Genomic DNA, 19139 nt, shown 5'->3' with positions numbered 1-19139 from the left:
GGTTGGATGATTACCATAATTGGTAAGTGAAAAACAACTTGGTACATGGTACTAAAATGGGGTGGTCGAAGCTGTAAATTTACCAAGTGGGGTAATCAAAGCTAATCATTTACTAAAAAGCTGATTTTAAACTTAGTACTTTGTGTAGATTTGGACTAAACAGGTGGTCATGATTAAAGAAAGTTTTAGGAAAAAGGTCGAAAAAAATATCAAGTGACTGTAATACAACCGATGACTAAAAATTTAATTTCTTAAAAATTATAGTGTAAATAAATATTCTCAAACTAAAAAAAAACATGAATATTAGAATACAGGAAATTATACGAAAACAGGTCGCCACGTGTTTTAGTATGTAACGCATGAAATGAAAACGACATTCTAATTCATAGTAATTCAAAGACAGAACAAGAAACGTTTTGGAACTGTCCAAAATGAACAGAATGACCCAGCCATCCAAGCATCCTATCGGATGATTAGTTGTTCTACATTGTATTAATTCAAAACTTAACTTTTGTTTAAAAAATAGGATCGAATTTTAGAAACATTGATTAATTGACAGATCCGTCAAAAACAAGGTTAACAGCCATTTGCACATTCCCGTTGGTCATTACCAGAGCTCTTCTTGCCACATCTTCAGAGATATTAAACTCTGTTCTCATTTGTTCTATACCAGCTGTGAACTAAAAAAATAACAAAAGGTAATGCATTTTAAGTTCTTTTAAGGCCGGTCTCCACTTGCGCGCGCTGCGACCGCACTTTTTCTGGTAAAGCTTCCACGCTATTGGTCAAAAGAAAAATGAAGCAATTCCATTGGCGCGATCTGACGTAATGTTTGAAAAGAGCGCGCGCTACATCTCTATGACGTAATCTTTTTTCCAAGCAAAAATGATTGAAGCCAAACGGTGCAATCGCAGCACGCGTAAGTGGAAACCAGCCTTTACTTTGGAGGGTGGGTCGAGCAAAACGGTAATTTGCGAAGAAGGTTATCTGATATTCCAATAACAGATTGGCGGCCGCGCACGCTAAAGCTCTAAAGGAGCGGGTCAATTTCCCGTCGGAAAAGAATGATGGTCAGCCTTTGATGTGCCACATCCCCAGTCGGGTTCCCTTGTTCGCAAAGCTAAAAATATTTCAGTTGGACCCGCCAATCCCCGAGAACGAGGGCTGGGTTACCAGGCCTCCTACTGCAAAATCCTTGACGCGGTCTTGCAAAATTCCGTAATCTAAACCTTCCAGATATTGAAAATTGTCCCGACCTTCAGAGTTTTAGCGTGCCGGATGAAAATTTCTGCATCTGGGTGCCAGATAAAGATGAACATTGCTCTTATTCAACTGGAGAACAGTAAAAGGACTGTGTAGCACCGAGACCCTTGCATAATTTAATAGCATAGATGTGGCAGTCCAATCGGACAGACTAGAAATCATATACATTGGGAATGTCATTATCCATATACAGGGGGGTGGACAAACATTTCTAGAGGGTTATCCCAGACAAATGTCCAGGGGGTGTTTTTTTCATTTTTTCAAGAGGGTAAAAAGTTATTCTAAAATTTCCAGAGGGTAAAAGACTGATTTTGCTTCGTCCACCCTCCCTTTAATGTATTGCCAGTTTCCAGAGTGTATCTACACATTTTCAATAATTCTTTTTTTTGACTTGAAAATGTTCGTCCACCCCCCTGTATGGTTTTTAATGAAGCAAATAATGAAATTCCAATTCTTACATCAGGTTGTGGTTGCCGATTGGGTTGCGAACCAGGACTTCCAAAGGGTAAACTACTCGGTGTAGCAGGATCTAAAATAGAGAAACGAAAAATTGAGAATATTTCCATCAAGCGATTTTTACATAGCAACATGCCCAAAAATGTGGAAGCTTGAAAACCTCAGAGAAAAAACATACCCTGTGTACAGAGTTCTCGAGATTTAACACGTGGTCTCATTATTAACTGCAAACCAAGGGTTAGCTTTTTGTTGAGTGTACGCACAATCCATTTACAAACCGCATCATGCCCTTAATTCCCAATTCAATATACACAAAGTCGATTCAGGACCACCGGACGGAAAATCAGAAATAATCCATGAAAACATCAAAATCTAGACTGTGAAAAAGTTCCCAGCCTGGATTGTTTCAACAATAAGAGCAACAGATGAAAGAAAAAGTGTTTAAAAAGATCACATGGTTAGTATCACTGACCGATCTTTACATAGGCCATTTCACAGTTGCAAAGCATAATGAGTAATCAGGACCACTGCTCGCTAATGACGACTTACTATTGGTCCACAGTTTTGAATTTTTTTGCGTCTAACCAACAAAAAACCGTTATCGGGGCGCAATCAGTCCTGATTACCCATGGTCCATTTCGACTGTGAAGTTCTACCAAGTTCTACCAAGCTATATCCACCATCTTTGATCGGAAATTTAGAAAAAACTGTTTCCATCCATTACCTTGTGTCATTGTAGCAAAGGATAGAGCATTTGCTAGGTCAGCAGCAGAAATCTGTTGAGCATTTTGTTGAGATGAGGCAGAACTTTGTTGTTGTTGTTGGTTCTGTTGAATAGCAGCTTCGTTGGACGCCATTAGTTCTGCTTGTGCTAGGTACTGAAAAAGTGATAACAAATAAACGTGGTTGTCAGGAGACTTAGAACTATAAGATTAAGTGCTTTGGTGCTGCATAACTACTTTCAGTTCCCTCTCGCTTAACACATTTAACACTAAGAACATATTATGAAATCTTAGCTAAGTATATACAGAAGGTGGAAATTCAATGTTGTCCTATCGGTAAAAGCTTAACCCAGCCAAAAAAAAATGAGAACACTCTAGCTAATGTTAACATAGCTGAAAATTATTGTATTGAAGTATTGAAAGTCGCCAAAATGGTTCACCAGCCGACGTCAACTCTGTCGATGATTACACAATCTATCATACGTGAACTAGAGCGCTCTCATTCTCAGTTGAGTGAAGTTCTCTTCTAATGGATCTGAAGGGGTTCAAAGTTAATGACGGAGAGTGTTTCTTTAAGCCATACTCCTTAAAAGGAAATAAAGACTCTCCGCCACTGCGGGGTAATAATTTACAGCAGGACAAATGCCTTCGTAATCTTAAAATATGCTCTACCCCTGGATATTCTCTCTTATAAAGATGCTTAGCCCTGGATATCGTATTTTTTACTTGAAAAGACACTAAACCCCCTGGATATCCACTCCCTTGTGGATATTTAACCCCTGGATATCCACTTTTGAGCAAATATCGTTAACCCCCTGGATATCCGATATCTTCAACAGGGGGGAACTATTTCTGGAAAAGCCTAATTGACTTTATTTTCCACCCTAGAGTTTCGCCTCTGGCTCATCCGGGGTTTTAAACTCAACGATGATAACAACTTACAGCAGGGTCAATGCCTTCATAATCTTCTCCATCTTGTAATAAATCTCTTCGACCAATGGAATCTGTTGCACTCAACTTTGATAAAACCAACTTTAACGCCAATGCCAAATTGGGAAACTCATTCACAATTCTATTCATTTAAAGATTGATATATAGAGAAGGCTAAAATACCTTATCGGGAAAAACTTCGTCGTGGAAAATTTTCGTCGGGGAAAAATATTCGTCACTTGCTGGTAGTTGGTAAACGCATTAAGGCCGGGGAAAATTTTCGTCGGGGAAAAATATTCATCTTGGCCGAAATTTCGTCACTTTTCCCCGACGAAGTTTTCCCCGATAAGGTACACAAACGAAAATCCTTTTGAAAACCTATCTTTGAGTTTCTCATGGGAATAAAGGAATGAGATATATTTGTTATTTAAACAGCAAAACAGTTACCCAAAGAAGGACCTGACCATCGGAGCCACAATTCCCAAATTTATATCTGAGACACTTCACATGGCCCCCCTTTCCCCACTGTCAGCGTTGAGTTCTCGGCCATTTCCGGACTCAACACTGATAAAGTGGGGTCCGGGGGACAGATTTTAACTTGTAAAAATGTTTAGAATTCTTTTGTCTCAAGTCATTTGTTGGGGATCGCAGTTTCTTAGTCCCGGCAAATAAAATCTTTGATCGGTTGTTTTTGAAAGGCTAGATGTACTTTTCGCTAGATTCTTGTGATGTAACGCCGTTTGATACCACTTTTAAAAAACTACAATAAAACTCCGGCGTATATAGCTTAGTCCAGGGTTTTAAAAGAGGTTAGTGGAGCTAATGGCTTGGGAATTATGAAGATTTTGAATGTAAACGGAGGGAACTTTGATTTTGAATTATGAAAAACTACGTAAAAAAATTAACGTACCTTTCAGGAGTGAGTGATTCTAAAACTGGCGCAGATAAATCGGAGTCTCTCAACAACGCTGGAAAGTAAAAGGATAATTCAAAGAATAATAAGAAAAACAAAAATGCTCAGTTGGTAAAAATTGGAGATCTTACAGATAGGGTTTCGTTTATCTTGTGTTGGGCTAAAGTGACCGTCCCCGAGCCTTCTTCACTCTTACCAATGAGGTTCTTGGCTTTCGAGATTGTTGAGTCTTTTTAAAAGCTCGTTTATAGACCTTTTTCATAAATTACGTCACGAACATCACTTGCCTCGTATTCAAACAATTACCATAGTTCGTAACGTAATTTATGAAAAGGTTTATTGTCTTGAGAAAGACCATTCAAACGATTCTTAGCCACGGCATGATGTCAGGAGTAAGGTTTTTTTCTCTTTCCCAGATCACTTACTTAATATGAATTAAGCAAAGTATTTGGGCAAGAAATGTGGTTTAGTGTTTTTTGTTTTTTTTCATTCCAATAAAAGGATATGATATTTACCTGCCACAATATCATCATTTTTCAAGTTTTCGTTCTCGTTCAGAATCTTCTCAATGTTTTCTTTCTTTTGGAAAAATTTCTTTAACTAAAAAAAAAGAAGTAAACGAATAGTAAAATAAAACCAATTAGTTTCTTCAAAAATCATTTTCAGTGCATTCTAACCAGAATGTTTCCCACCCATGAAATGAAAGTTTACGCTTTTCAATAAAACCAGGACATTTTTTGGCTAAGGCTTGCTTTCAATCTTCAGACAATCGGGTTCTCGATGTACTTAAATACACTTAGTATCCTACCTTTAGTCTTAGTAGTATTCATGATATGCACCATTGCAATGTCTTCTGACAATACATCACAGACCCAATAATAGCTGATTGGTTGTAAGTGACGTAAAAGTAGTCAATACGTCACTTTCAACCAATCAGCTGTTGAATGAGTGGAAGACATTGCAATGGTGCATATCATGAATAAATGAAAGGTTGGCAATTTCCATAGCTTTTACATGCCCTTAAAAAAAGTTGCATGCAATTCATGATATGCACCACTGGAGAGTCTTCTGAGAACTTTTAAAATTTTCCACTCAATACGTCACTTAAACAATAGAAAAAGTGACGTATTGGGTGGAACATAAACAGAAAAGTTGCATAATTTCGTGAAGTCAGTGCAGTGGTGCATATCATGATTACTTTTCAAAATAAGAAGACACAAAATTGTATCTACATACCATTGTTTTGAAAGCAGGGTTTTTGGCTTTAGCCAACAATGAGGAGATCTCATCGATGCTCGGTGTTGGTCGCATTTCAGCTAAAAGAAAAAATACATTAGAAAAATCATAAAACAAAGTTAACTAAGATGAATCAGTAAGATTGGGCTATTCCAGAAAAAAATTGTACCCCGTATGTCGAGGTGATCTTTTTTCAAAAATTCAATTTTTTACCAATTTTTCAGGACCCCCCTTGGATTTTTTTCTCCCATTTCTCTGGAGCCCCCTGGATTTTCGACCTCGTAATACTGACCACCGGGATTTTCAACCCGATTTCACCGCCCACCCTGGACACACCTCCTCAAGTTGACTTACAATGACTACCGTAATAAGCTGGTCTAATAATATCGACATCCCTCATCTCATTCCATTCCGACATCCTCCTTAGAGATTGGATTCAAAGGAAAATCAGAATCGCTATTAATTGAAACTATATTTTCTTAGCGGTCACAGAGAGCAAAATAATATTTTCTCAATCAGTCATTCCAACCTTCATGTTATTTCTATCTTTAAAGAAGGGTGTCAGAATTAGCTTAGGAGTGTCGATATTAGACCAAGTTACGGTATTAACAGACTGACTTTCAAAAATTTACAATGACTAGAATAAAGGCTAATAGTGTAGGATGAATAATTGCTGGAAAATCGATATTAAAGAGTACAGGTCTTTGCCTCCTACATTCCTTCCGCATGTCCTATTTTGATATCAACTTTTAGTTGCTATGTCTCTTAGAATTAATCATTAAAATATTTTGGAATTTCAAGAAAGAAGCCCCAGGGGAGACACTCAAGCAAAATTGGGAACGGGACGTGCCGCTGGTAAGGGTCCCTTTTTTAGGCTCTATAGATTTCTGACAGGGTCCCAAATTTACTAATTTTCAACATTCGTACCTGACAGGGTCGTCTTTTGGTTATTTTGGACAATTTTCAGGGTGGAAATTAGAAAAATTTTCAATCTTTTGTCTACATTTCGTCATTTTTGCCACTTTTCAAGGTGAAAATGCGGGATTTCGTTTTAATTTTCCTTCCGACAGGGTCCCAAATTTACCAAACATTCATCTCTGACAGGGTCCACTTTTCAAACTCCAGCGTGGCACGTCCCCGTCGGTCGTCAAGGTCAGTGCCCCCCGGAAAGAAACCAATCAACAAAAGAAACAATAAATAAAAAAAGATAGTCCAATGAACACATAGAATTGGATACAAACTTATTTGAGGCTCTTCCTCAGGCAACTTTTTAAACAAATAAATTGTTGTTTCATTTTGCACTCCATATGATTGTAACGATTTTTCATCGTCTTCCAAAATTTGTCCAAGGTACAACAATTCTATGAATAAGAAAAATAAGAGAAACTCAAGATCACAACCTTCCATTTCGAAACTCGTATCATGGTCTAAAGTCGCAATAGTGCCCTCTCCTGGATTCAGGGGAGGGGATGCGTTTTGAAACCATACGTCCTTTTAGCATCGTCCTTTTTTTGGGGAAAGAATTTTTTTTGAAGCCAGAATGGGGAAAAGCGAGTGGGGAATAAAATATTTTGATTAGGCATGGGGGAAACTCACCAAAATCAATTCAAAATTGAAAAAAGCTGGTTTTATGGGGTTGTGTTAAAACTACCCTAAGCGTTATAAATATCATCAAATTACAGCTTTTTATGCTTGAGGATATAATGGTTTTTTACTAACACTTCATTTCAATTGGTTTAAAAGAATTTTACTTAATAGAATAATAATAATTAATAAAATAGTTAACGATAAACCAAATGAAAATGAACAGACAAAAGATTTTTCTAAGCAATTTGAGCTGGGGCCGTTTCTGTAAACTTAGATTGGATTTCTAATATGCCTGCAATGCTGTTCATTGATGAAGCTCTCGTTTATTTTGGATTGAGCTTCAAAAACTCAATGTTATATTGAGTATTTTGGCCAGTACACGTTTTTCTTTTTATTAGAACACCTAAAATTTGGCTAAGCCTGGATGTGCTTATTTTTTTAGAAATTTTCAGCCTAAAATGTTCTTAAATGCGTTCTTAATTTTTCAGACTACTCTAAATCGACAATATCATGCAAAATAAAGAGCACTTAAAATTGGTAAAATTTGGACAATATTAGAAAATCCATCCTTAAGTTTGGTTAAAACTGCTTGAAAAGAGAAAAAAAATTATTTTCTTGTCATTTTTTTCCAGACTGAGGCTGGGCATGTTCTTACGGTGTTCTTAATTTTTCGACGAATTTCAGCCTCAATGTTCTTATAAACTGGGTTCTAATAAAAACAAGTGATACTTTTATGGACCTACCCGGTTGTGCATTTAACATATTTATAATTGATATCTATGTGACGTGACCATGAAACAATCATTCAGAACACAAATATTGACGATCTATTAAAATTAGTCATTTGTTTCTTATTAAAAAAATTTAGAAACCAAAATTTCATGCTCTTGAAATATTCTTTTATATTCAAGACTTCGTGAGCAAAAAAAACATCCATCTCGTCAAAAAATTGAGTAATTTGGCTAAAAACATTAATGTATACTTATTAATAGTTATTCTTATAGATAAAGATGCGTTTTTTGAGCTGAAAAATTCTTTTTTTACAAAAATCTGCTTGAGCCATCTTTTGCTTACTTTCATGCAAAAAATCACGATCCAATATTTCACAAAAAACTCTTTTTTTGATCGTTTTTTAGCTGAAATTTACCCCCTAAATTTATTTTTCAAAAATCGAGCTCCGTCACATTCGAGGGTTTATAGTTATGCATCTTTGTGCAAAAAATCATAAAGAATGAAAGAGCCAATCTCGAGAAAAGCTAATACCTAAGTAATTCATAATGTGCTTATAAAAAAATATTGAATTTGGCCAGTTTTTTTTTATAAAAACACGCCAAGCAACCAAAATTTCATGTCTAAACACACATATTCTTCAAAAATAAGCCCTCATGAGCAAAAAAAACATCTATCTCATAAAAAAAATTGATTAATTTGACTAAGAACATTGATGTATGCTTATTAATAGTGATTCTTATAGATAAACATGCGTTTTTTGAGCCAACAAAATTTTTTTGCGAAAATCTGCTTGGTTCATCTTTTACCTATGATGGTACCCTACTTTCATGCAAAAAATCAGAAAAAATTAATGATCCAATTTTTCACCAAGTCCAAAAAACCCATTTTTTGGCCGTTTTTTGGCCCAAATTTGCCCGAAAATTTCTTTTTTCGAAAATCGGGCTCCGTCACATTCGAGGGTTTATAGTTACACATCTTTGTGCAAAAAATCAGAAAAAACTAATGAGCCAATCTCGAGAAAAGTTGGTAACGAACGAACAAACGAACGAACGGACGAACAGAGGTTAATTTATAGGACCTCCACCGGGGTAGGTCCAAAAACGTGTATACGGACATAAAAAACTGCTTAGAAAAATCCTTGACAGACTATACCTTGGTCCTCAACCTTGACACCAAATTCCACGTAGACAGACTTCTTGAAATTGGTCAAAGATGATGCTAAATCAATCTCATCAATTGTCTTTTTGCTCTTGGCAAAGGGATCAGTCACAACCAATCGAGATGCCATTGCAAATTACTTTTTTGTTATCACCTCATCGTTTCTTTTCTTTTATTTAGTCTGAAAATAAATATTGAACATTAGAGTAATAGAATGGCTGCAGTACTACACACTGTTACTGGACATTTGAAAGAAACTTAGATTAATTCCCGTCAGAACTGTTCAAAATGTCATATCTCAATTCGGAAAATAGGTAAAACAAAAAGGTTTTAAGGTTTTATAGCTGGTCTCCACTGAGTGCGCTTCGATCGCACTTTTTTAAGCAAAGCCTCCACGCTGATGGTCAAAAGAAAAATGAAGCAACTCCATTGGCGCGGTCTGACATAACAGTTGAAAAAAGTTGAAATGTGTTAAACATTTTTTTTTTTGGCGCACGCTACATTTTTATGACGTAATCTTTTTTCCAAGCAAAAAGGATTGAAGCCAAAAAGTGCGATTGCAGCAGGTGCAAGTGGAGACCGGCCTTTACTCAGGACCATTGTGAGCTTTCTGTTGGCCAAATTTAACAAGACAACAAAAAAACAGTACAGTAATTGTTCGCTTTTTAGCTAGACCATCCATCCTGGATACAATAAAAAATGAAAAATAATTTTGACAAGAGTCGAGGAGCGACTTTGTCATTAGATTTTTTCAGAAATTGATTGTATTTAAATAAGTTTTTACTACAAGAATATCAATAAGAAATATAATTACAAATACAACAAAAACAAAAACAACCAAAAAACTTGAGTTAAAAAAAAATCATTAAATAGAAATTTTATACACTTATTTGACAAAAAAAAACTTGTTTTACTTTTGAAGATACTTAGAAGATAATTATCTGTGTCAAAATCTTAAAAATCATTTTTATACTACCACCAAATAAAAAATATTAATTTCTAATAACAAATTTATACGAAAAAAAAGAATCTTTAAATACATTTTCTACTAAACACTTTACTAAAAATACTTTCTATGGTAAAAAAAAACTACAAATAAATTCTACCTTACTAAATGTACACAAGTCATTAATATTTCAATTTCAATGATTATATTGTCTGTAACAGCCAGAACAAAACCCTAAAGTTTGATTACTGCCATAAAAATTACAGCCAGACACTTTGCATGGTTTACCAGGAACAAATTCTCCTGGTGAAGTTGATGATGGAGCACTTGGTGACGTCTGAGGTCTTGATGGTTGTGATTCATTGGTATTTTGCGGATCAGATAATGGCCTTGATATGTGGGGTCGAGATGAGGGCTCTGAAGTTTGTGGTCGAGATAGTGAAGGGTTCAAAGGGGCGACTTCAGGCCTGTTTGAAAGTGATTGACTGCGATAAAAACCAGCTTCTTCTTGGCTAATAATCTGTTCTCTTGTTTGCTGACCTCGCATTGATGGCGGATAGTGAATATTATCAGCTGATCGTGATTTCATGGGCAAAGGTTCCTCTTGGGTCACATTTTGTGTTGATGGTATGCTGTTGTTTTCTTTCTTTTTAGCAGGCATTGGTAACGTCTTAGAGGAAGTTCTTGGTGAGGGTGGAGAACACAAGAAATTTTGTTTCTGATTTTTGTTATTGTCAGGTTCCCCTATCAGCAATTTGTTTGTTCTCCTCACAAGCGTACTGATGGGCGATTTCTGTTTTGGACTTGGTGATTTCCCTCCAACCATCTTGGCGCGCTCAAAACACCACTCACAATAACCTTTCAAATGTGGGAAACCTTCAGCACCACAATTTGGACATCGATTTTGTAAATCTCGTAATTCTTTAGCTTCAACCATTTTGGTGTCAATAAAGTTTTGAATCATTTCCTTGTAATGTTTTGGACGATTCTTCATGCTAATTTTAGCGCAAACAAGCATTATATCTGGTTCAGGGGCTGGTGGTTGTAAATTTTCTGGTCGCCCAACTAAGACATTATGTACATGATCAATAACAGAACCAACCCTTAAATCATTAACTGGTGGAGGTGCTGGCTTTGCCTTTTTGGATGGGACTTTAACAACATCCATATATTTCCGCAATAAAATAATTTTCTCTTGTAATGTTAATTCCATACGTTCCTCCTTTACACTATCATCCTGAACCATATCCCAAGTTGATCCAGGATCCATTGCAAATTTGAGATCCAAAAATGCAAGATCTTTGTTTTGTAATGGCACACTTGATGACAACTTCTCGCCATTATGTAAATTGTCACCATCAGCAGGTACCAAAGCTGAAAAATGTGATGACTCGAAAGCCAAAATGAGAGGATATTTATAACATTTACTGACATCTTGCTCTAACGGTAAATATATCCCACCAAAAGGGATTGGGGCGATAGGACGACCCTCTGCATCCTTTAACATGTCTTCTGACAGAACAATAATGGGTCGACACAATAAATTTGAAAGTGCGTACACATGAATTGGCTCAAGACTATCTAAGCTCTCTCCTTCTTCTAGTTCAGAATTAGAGCTTGATAATGAAATTTGTCGCGTTATTCTTTTGCAGTTCTGTGAAGAGTCTGATTCTAGCTTGTGTGAGACATTACTGGTTAACCCGACAACTGTGTTCCACTCTGTGTCCCATTCTTGGCGAGTAAAAGTCAAACCACCTGTTGGTTAAACAAAAGAAAAAGTATTGAAAATAACACATTAGTACAATTTTATATGACTCTTGTATATTTAAGCCCACATTCAGGACATGCACCCCTGGCTTCTGAAACTGTGTCACTTTTTAAAGACAGATGATTCTGATTGGTTGCAAGTGATATATTAGGTGCAAGAAAACAGAATAGCTACATGATTTTTTGAATTCATTTGCATTGGTGCATATCATGAATATTTTGTCAGTAGATCTAATAATGACATTACACTGTTTCAAAATACATGTATTATGACATGATTCAAGATGGTGTAGGGATCAGTATAAAAAGCGCAAATTATTTTCATGGTTTGAAGGGCCTCGAAATTAAAAAAAATATATGCAGGTTCACTCAAGTTTTATTATATGTTTTATTGGGAATCTGTAGCAGTCTGTAATAGTGGGTTTACTAATCTAATACCCTTCGAATTTTGGTAATCTGCAAGATTGGACAGCTGTGATTCAGAGGCTTCAAATAGCTTGAATAATATTTGCACAATTGGAGGGAATAAAGCTTTTTATTATGTTGTATTCTATTAATACAATAATGACCGGTTAGTGAGGGTTGTACTGAGAAATATTGCCTGAGGTCAAGTAACGACCGAGCTTGCAAGGTTGTTGTGTTGACCTCGGGCAATATTTCACAGTATAGCCCGAAAAAACCGGTCATTATTGTATTTGTTAACCGTTTCCTTCAACTTTGATTGATTTTTAGCGCATTTTCCAGGAAAAATAGCGAAATAAAGCAGAAAAAACAAGCGAAAAGAGATCAAAAATTGCTATAATTTCTGACGTCAGAAATAAAAAATGAGAGAAATGATGTCAACGCATTATTCATTTTCCTTTGAAAAAGTGACGTCACAACACAATGAATTTTCCTAACGACGGGCAACTCTGGACAATGTAGGCCTGTCGTCATGCGAAAAGAACCAATTGCATTGCGCAAAAAGCCATGTAGCCCATTTCGAAAAAGTAACCGGTTAACAATGTCTAACAGCAATGTAGAAGTGTGGAAAAGAGTAGGAAGCTATTTGATATTTTGAGCAGACATATTTTGAATACCCCCTTCACCTACCACACTTCATATTATCAACCCACATGTTATACTTCCAACGTCTTTTCAATGCTTTAATTGCAATTGGATTTAGAAACATTTGATAAAGTGCTTTACGCAGGATCAACATCCGGTCGTGGAAGCCCCACATTCCAAGTGAAGCTGCATGCAATAAACAATTCCCATCTCCTACTGTCAAGAGTGGAAATAATTTGCGACATGTACCCATTTCAGTCCACCAATTTAAACGTCCTAAAATTTGAAAAAGGCATTTTGACTAGAATATTAAATCTCTGACTCTATAAACCCCTAACAATATAATTATTCTGCATATCGTCGTTGTCAAGGCAAAAGGGCAAACCTCAAAATTAGTATCTTAGGAAGGTGAGAATTTTTTTATAAGATAAACCTTTGGATGCATCTCTCCTCTGTAAGATTAGAGGTCCAATTTCATTATCAAAGGCTTATCTTATATAGAAAGATTCTCAATATGCTAAGAGACTCATCTTGAGATTGGTCCTTCTTCTTTGACAACGATGTTATGAGGGTTAATGATATTTTATGTATCTTTGGGCAAGAAAATCAGGGAAATTTCTGAAAAAAGCCTACGTAATTTAAAAAATCTCTAGACATAGGTAAAAAAAACTCAAATTTCTTACTTACCCACATTAGTAAGCTTATGGAGAGCACTTTTACTAATGAGTTCTGTTTTGATGATATAAGCCACATCCTTGTCCAGCATTGAGATGTCTGGCAAAACAAACGATTCTCTTGATGATGGGCCAAGAACTTTGAAAGAATCTTGGGTTGTACTTTCTTGACAAACCAGAGTTTTTTGCTTTTCTCTTTCATCTTGAATGATTTTGAAGTTGGAAAGAGAAAAACCACGGCTGACTTTCCGTTTATCAAAATCATATGTGGAGAGTTTGGTTTGATCGTTTTTCTCCTCCTCAGCTTGTTTTTCATGTTGAACAAGTTGTTTATAACCAATTAGTGCTGGAAAAAAATGACATAATTTTAAATCAACTCAACAACATGAAGATGTATTCTATACAAAGTACAAACTTTCCAAAACCCAAACATGATAATGAACATGAACATGAACTTCACCAAGTTGCAGCCCCGGCAGAACAACCATAAAGTGGGGAGGCTGAAGGCTCAAAATGAGATAAATTTGCTAGGAAAGTGAGAAAGAAATCTCATTTTCTCAAAAGTGGGGAGGCTGAAGTCTCCCTGCTTCTGCCACCCCTGACCTGGTTGTACAGAGTTATTAGAATTACTAGAACAATTATAACAGGTTACTACTTTTTCTTTTAAAGATTCTGTACAAAAAAAAACCTATAACAAACCTTCTTGTAGATTCCATCCATTAGATTCAAGGAATTCACGAGCAATCTCTTTTTCAATTCCTGTCTGTCGTACTAAATAAACAACTTTTTCCTCATTGGTTTGTGGTGAAATTGGAATGCTTTCACTTGGGGTGATTTGAATATTTGGGGATTTCTCCTCATTTGGAATTCTTAACATTTTTCAATGTTATTTCTTTGTGTAGTTTGGAGATACATTCAATAAATGTTTTACTTTATCTAAAATGATGATATGAATATTCTCAAATTTCAATAAATTCATCCCACAACTTTGAAACATCCTGCTAAAAATACATTTATTGCAACAAACTAGAACTGCCTTAGAATTATAATCATAATTAGAGCTAATCTTCCCTTTAAAATTTCATAATTCTGGCCTGCTTTGACCAAAAAAGGGAGGGAATTACTTAAAATAATTTCTTGTATTTGGCAAGGAAAATCAACCAACAGGAAAATCACTAAAGACAATTTTTATATGATCTAAGAAAATTAACCAGAATTAACTAAAAGTTATTTTTTGCTACTTTCATCAAGTTGATTTTTCAAGAAAAAAAATTTTCTGTCTTAAAAAAAGAGAAAGAATAGTTATTTTGAAAGCTAATCGAATCGAAACTGCCCTTTTTAATCTATTTGCAAGGAAAGAAGATCTTGCATTAAATAAGAATTTTGAAGAGCATTGTATCCAATTCAAGCTTGAACACGCAGAAGGGTGCATTATCAAAATTGCTCACTTGACAGGGGCGTCTGGTTGAAATGCAAGAGGTTGAAGATTCGATCCCCAGGTATGACGTTTGAAAAAGTGAAAATTAGTTATTTCAAAATGAAAAAAAAAAAATAAGATCAGAAAAAGAAATAAAAAATTGCATGTTTTCATGGCTTTCATTCTAAGGCTGAAAATTTACCAATTGAAAGATCAATACAGAAGAGTCACCATCTTTTTAAAAATCGCTTGCAAAAAAAAGTTTCATGCAAAAATGGGAGAGTTCGAATTTAAGTGTATTATATAGATGTTTTAACAGCGTCTTGTTTAAATTTAAAATTTGTTTGCTTAATTCAAAAGTTAAATTGTGGCTAAACTTGAACAAAGGTTTCTCAAATCTTCAATTTTATATTTGTTTTCTTGTAAAAAGAGCCAAGATTACATTTAATAATTGAACAAAAAAGGTGGAACTGGGTGGAACAAAAATGGTGGAATATGAAGTTTGGTCCAAAGTCTCCCAAGGAAGAATACCAAATATATTCAAAACTAAAATTTTGAAGCCAAAATCATATGACAATTGAAGAATCACATGTTGAAATTATTTTTTAAAAAAGCGTTGCCAGGTTTCGTTTACTTACTGGTAGGTTCCACAAAGAATTATTTAAACTTAGAATTTTGTTAATTTAAAAAAAAAACAATCACCTCAAAAACCCAGTGGCAGCAACTGTAAAATATTATGTTTTTCTTTAATGAAAATTGTGATTATTTCAAATCAAAGTTAGTTCAATAAAACTTACTGTCTAAACAGTAAATAAAAGGGTGGATGTCTAAGGCTAGCAGGAATTTTTTCAAAAAAGCCTCCACACTAATTTCTCAAAATTCAAAAATGTCATCCTGTCTATTTACGTTACAAGATAGCTGATTTGAAATGATCAAAGACAAAATATCACCGACTACTCCTCAAGAAATGTCTCGACAAATATCTGTGTGCTATACCTGAGGAACTGTACACTGCTTCAAGAAACACAAAATGGCAGATTGGCTGAATCAAATATGCTTCATAATCAAATCACAGGTGTCGTGATCAATGAGCTGGAGAGATCACTTGGAGAAACATAAAATATTATCCAACAATCAGTTTCCGTAAGAACCGTGGGAAACGCTCATGGGAAACCCAATTCTTAACTTCTGTAAACAACTTTGCACGTCTTCAATTAAGCAATGGTGAACAGGTGAATACAATACTTCTCGACTTCAGCAGTCTAGACTAAAACTCCTTTATAAGGATTAGAAAGTAGGCTAGTCTTACCTCTTTTATCTTTCCCTTTGCAATAATTACAATGCCAACAAGTTGCCATAAAACACATTGAAAAAGTGATGTCTGTGAGAAGTGGAAAAGTTTTATTTTTTATTGCTTTAATTGAAATGTTTGAACCAAACCCCTGTAACTATAGGTGAACACCCCTTTGCTAAGATGTTGGCTTGAAATCAAAAATGAAACCACTGCAAACGAAAGTAAAATCAGTCAACAGTCCAAATCCCATGATCTTAAAATTGCCAAATATTACTTCCAATTTATTTACTTCCGAAATCATTACTTCCACTCTTTACAGACAATTCTCTTATAAAAAACAGGCAGACAGTCATATGCTACAAAACGATCTAAAACAGTTTAGTTCACTAGGAAAATAACTGGTCAAATGGAATTTCACCCCAACAAATGCAAAACTGCATCAAAAACAAACGAGGATAATTGAAACTTCTGCCGCCACTAAAACCGCATGAGACGAGAGCCATTTGCAAGTGAATGCATTTAAATCAATCGAACGTAATCAAACATAATTGAATACAATTGAACATAATTGAAGCAACACCAAATCCTGGGTAATATTCAATTGCATTCAATTATGTTCAATTGATTCGGCGTTTGAATTGTTCGTTTGACACCGTCTGTCAATGTTGCCTCAATCATTCAAAAAATCTCTACATTTTAAAGGAGGCATCTTATTTGGGCAGTGCCTTTCTGTGCCTTTTCGTGATTTTGGTTTCACATGATTTATCTGCACATTAAAATCAAACAAGAAATCACAATGGCTAAAAGACAAGGTCCTGAATTATAAGCAAATTTTCATTTGACAATTATTAGTCACACTGGGAAATCAAACTTCAGAAAAAATAACATCCATCATCTACAGGATGTATAAGACAATTAATTAAAACTTGAAAATTTAAAATGAGACAAAATGACATATTGCGAACGTGCAGCAGCCAGAATATCAACCAACCAAATTTTGTCATTCAATTCCTGAGACAGCGCTTTGATCTTTGAGGCCTTGTTTACACGCCAAAGTTAAAATAATTCCGCACATGTAAATGGGTCAGTGTTTAAGGTCTGGCAAAATTTCCCTGAAATAGCCTTTCCGGCAGTGCACGGATCTAGGTGGGTTCCGTCTCCCCCGTAGATCTTTTTCTTGGGAAGTTGATCGGCAAATTAGTTTTCAAGGTTGGCTTGGCTCAATTTTTTTCATCTAATGGCTCAAATTTTAGGCAATTTCTTATAGTTTTTGAAAATGTTAATTTCATTAAAAAGTGCTGGGTTATTTTTTTATGAACCCCTTTAAAAATTTTGTGGCACACTTTTTTGGCGCGCTTTCATATCAAGCAAATAATATAGCACTTTCGCAGTATTAATCTTTGATACACATTTTGGCGGGATGCTAGTGTGACTAACTGCCATTACCCCCAAAAAGTAGGGCCAGTCATTAACCTTCATCATACACGGCAATCTCTAGTTGAAATTTAAAAGACTTTACGGTGGAGCGAATGACAGAAGCAACTGAGAAGAAGAGACCACTTTCGTTTTTATTGCAGATTTCAATATAAAAATAGCATGGGAAATACTTCTGTCAATGTGCGTTATGTGTCAACTATGTAAGCATTTTATTGTTGGAAAAGAAAAAAGAAAAGAGGTAAGTCTAGCCTGCCTAGCCTATGTCAGCTGTCAGGGGGCGTAAAAAGAATGTGAGAGCTTATTTGTATCAAAAGCAAAACAGAAGGTAGATAAAGTAGATAAATAGAACCTGATAGAACTTGAGTAAAATGTTTAACGTGATTGCCAGCGATCCATACCTGACAAGTTTGCCAGACGATATCATCCACCAGGATGCAAAAGTGAAATTTTTCAATCTGCGGACCTAGACTGGGGTTTGGTTATTATCAGTTAGGGTTAGGTTGGAGCTTGAGAGACAAAATAAAAGGCCGAAGGCCTTCTTTGGGCAATGTAGCTGTATCTGTTATCTTTTTTCTTTAAAAGAATCAACAAGCCATCAACATTGATAAATTACACACATTTCCTCAGAAACTTTTAAAATTATTGCCATATTATCTGATTATGACTTTCTTGAAGTCGTTCCGAAGTTAACCAATCGGGTTGTGTACCGGAATTCCTATGGGAGTTCTTTTCCAAGATTTGTAAAATAGCTAAGTCGGCAAAAAAACTTTTTCCGGGGGTTTGAGGAAAAAAAACAGAACTGCTATCATTTGGAAGTCCACCTGCACCACATCTAGCTAATGGTTGGCTGAGCAAATACGACCAAGAAATTAAAGGGGATGCCAAGCTTTTCACAAAGTACTGTCATTACCACAGCTGTGGACGACAGGGTTTTTGGGATTTTCTTTTCAATTGGAAATCCTGGGAAATTTGAAAAAGGTTTTGGAAAATCCATAAAATTTGCTCTATTTTCTTGCCAAGTTTCGAAAAATTCAAGATTTTCCCGTAAAAAATCTTGAATGTTAATCCGGAAATCCTTACGTTTTTCAAAAGTAAATTGTTACGAAAAATCCATGTTGTTCACAGGGGGGTAACAGACCATAACTTGAACCGCCCAATCAAAGCAATGCTCAAAAACTGAAAATTTTATTCTAATATATTTTCTGTAAAAATTCTGTTGCATTACTTAGATAAAAAAATCTGTCTGGCAAGGGATTTGCACCCTGACTTACAAAACCTTGATAATCTGGAATAAACCTTTTAGTACTTAGCTTATTTCCTATTTCTTAGGGCATTTATTCTATTTAGCAGTAAGCTAAACTAACTATTGTATTTGTTTGATTGTTTGAATGAAAAGGATTTTCGAAAAAATATTTGGCAACCAGGGGTTACCTAAATCTTAGGGGTCACCTGAATTCTTAGGGCAAGGGGGCACCTAAAACCTGCTGCAAGCCATGGTGCAGCAATTGGAAGAACTTTCACAACAGTATAACAAAAGCAAAAACAATTCTGCAGAACAAC

General features: G+C 35.5%; 2 protein-coding genes across 2 annotated transcripts; both read right to left on the bottom strand.

Annotated features, from left to right (window-relative positions):
- Nucleotides 1-227: 227 nt before the first annotated feature.
- On the bottom strand, nt 228-9183 carry LOC136811405 (ubiquitin-like protein 7). Its single transcript, XM_067068008.1, has 9 exons — nt 8992-9183; nt 6762-6881; nt 5521-5600; nt 4800-4884; nt 4282-4339; nt 3384-3513; nt 2444-2597; nt 1722-1792; nt 228-680 (listed from the first exon to the last, which is right to left on the bottom strand). Exons 1-9 carry the CDS (start codon nt 9125-9127, stop codon nt 549-551), a joined length of 966 nt encoding a protein of 321 aa, XP_066924109.1. The 5' UTR covers nt 9128-9183; the 3' UTR covers nt 228-548.
- Nucleotides 9184-9643: 460 nt separating this feature from the next.
- Nucleotides 9644-14369, bottom strand: LOC136811404 (OTU domain-containing protein 7B-like). The gene is made up of 4 exons (XM_067068007.1): nt 14131-14369; nt 13445-13777; nt 12803-13033; nt 9644-11698 (listed from the first exon to the last, which is right to left on the bottom strand). The coding sequence occupies exons 1-4, from the start codon at nt 14306-14308 to the stop codon at nt 10140-10142; spliced, it is 2301 nt and encodes a 766-aa protein (XP_066924108.1). The 5' UTR covers nt 14309-14369; the 3' UTR covers nt 9644-10139.
- Nucleotides 14370-19139: the final 4770 nt, after the last annotated feature.

Source organism: Clytia hemisphaerica, unplaced genomic scaffold (genome assembly GCF_902728285.1).
Source record: "Clytia hemisphaerica strain Z4C2 unplaced genomic scaffold, Clytia hemisphaerica genome assembly, whole genome shotgun sequence".
In the NCBI taxonomy this organism is placed as follows: Eukaryota; Metazoa; Cnidaria; class Hydrozoa; order Leptothecata; family Clytiidae; genus Clytia; species Clytia hemisphaerica.
This window is presented reverse-complemented; position numbering and strand designations above follow the sequence as displayed.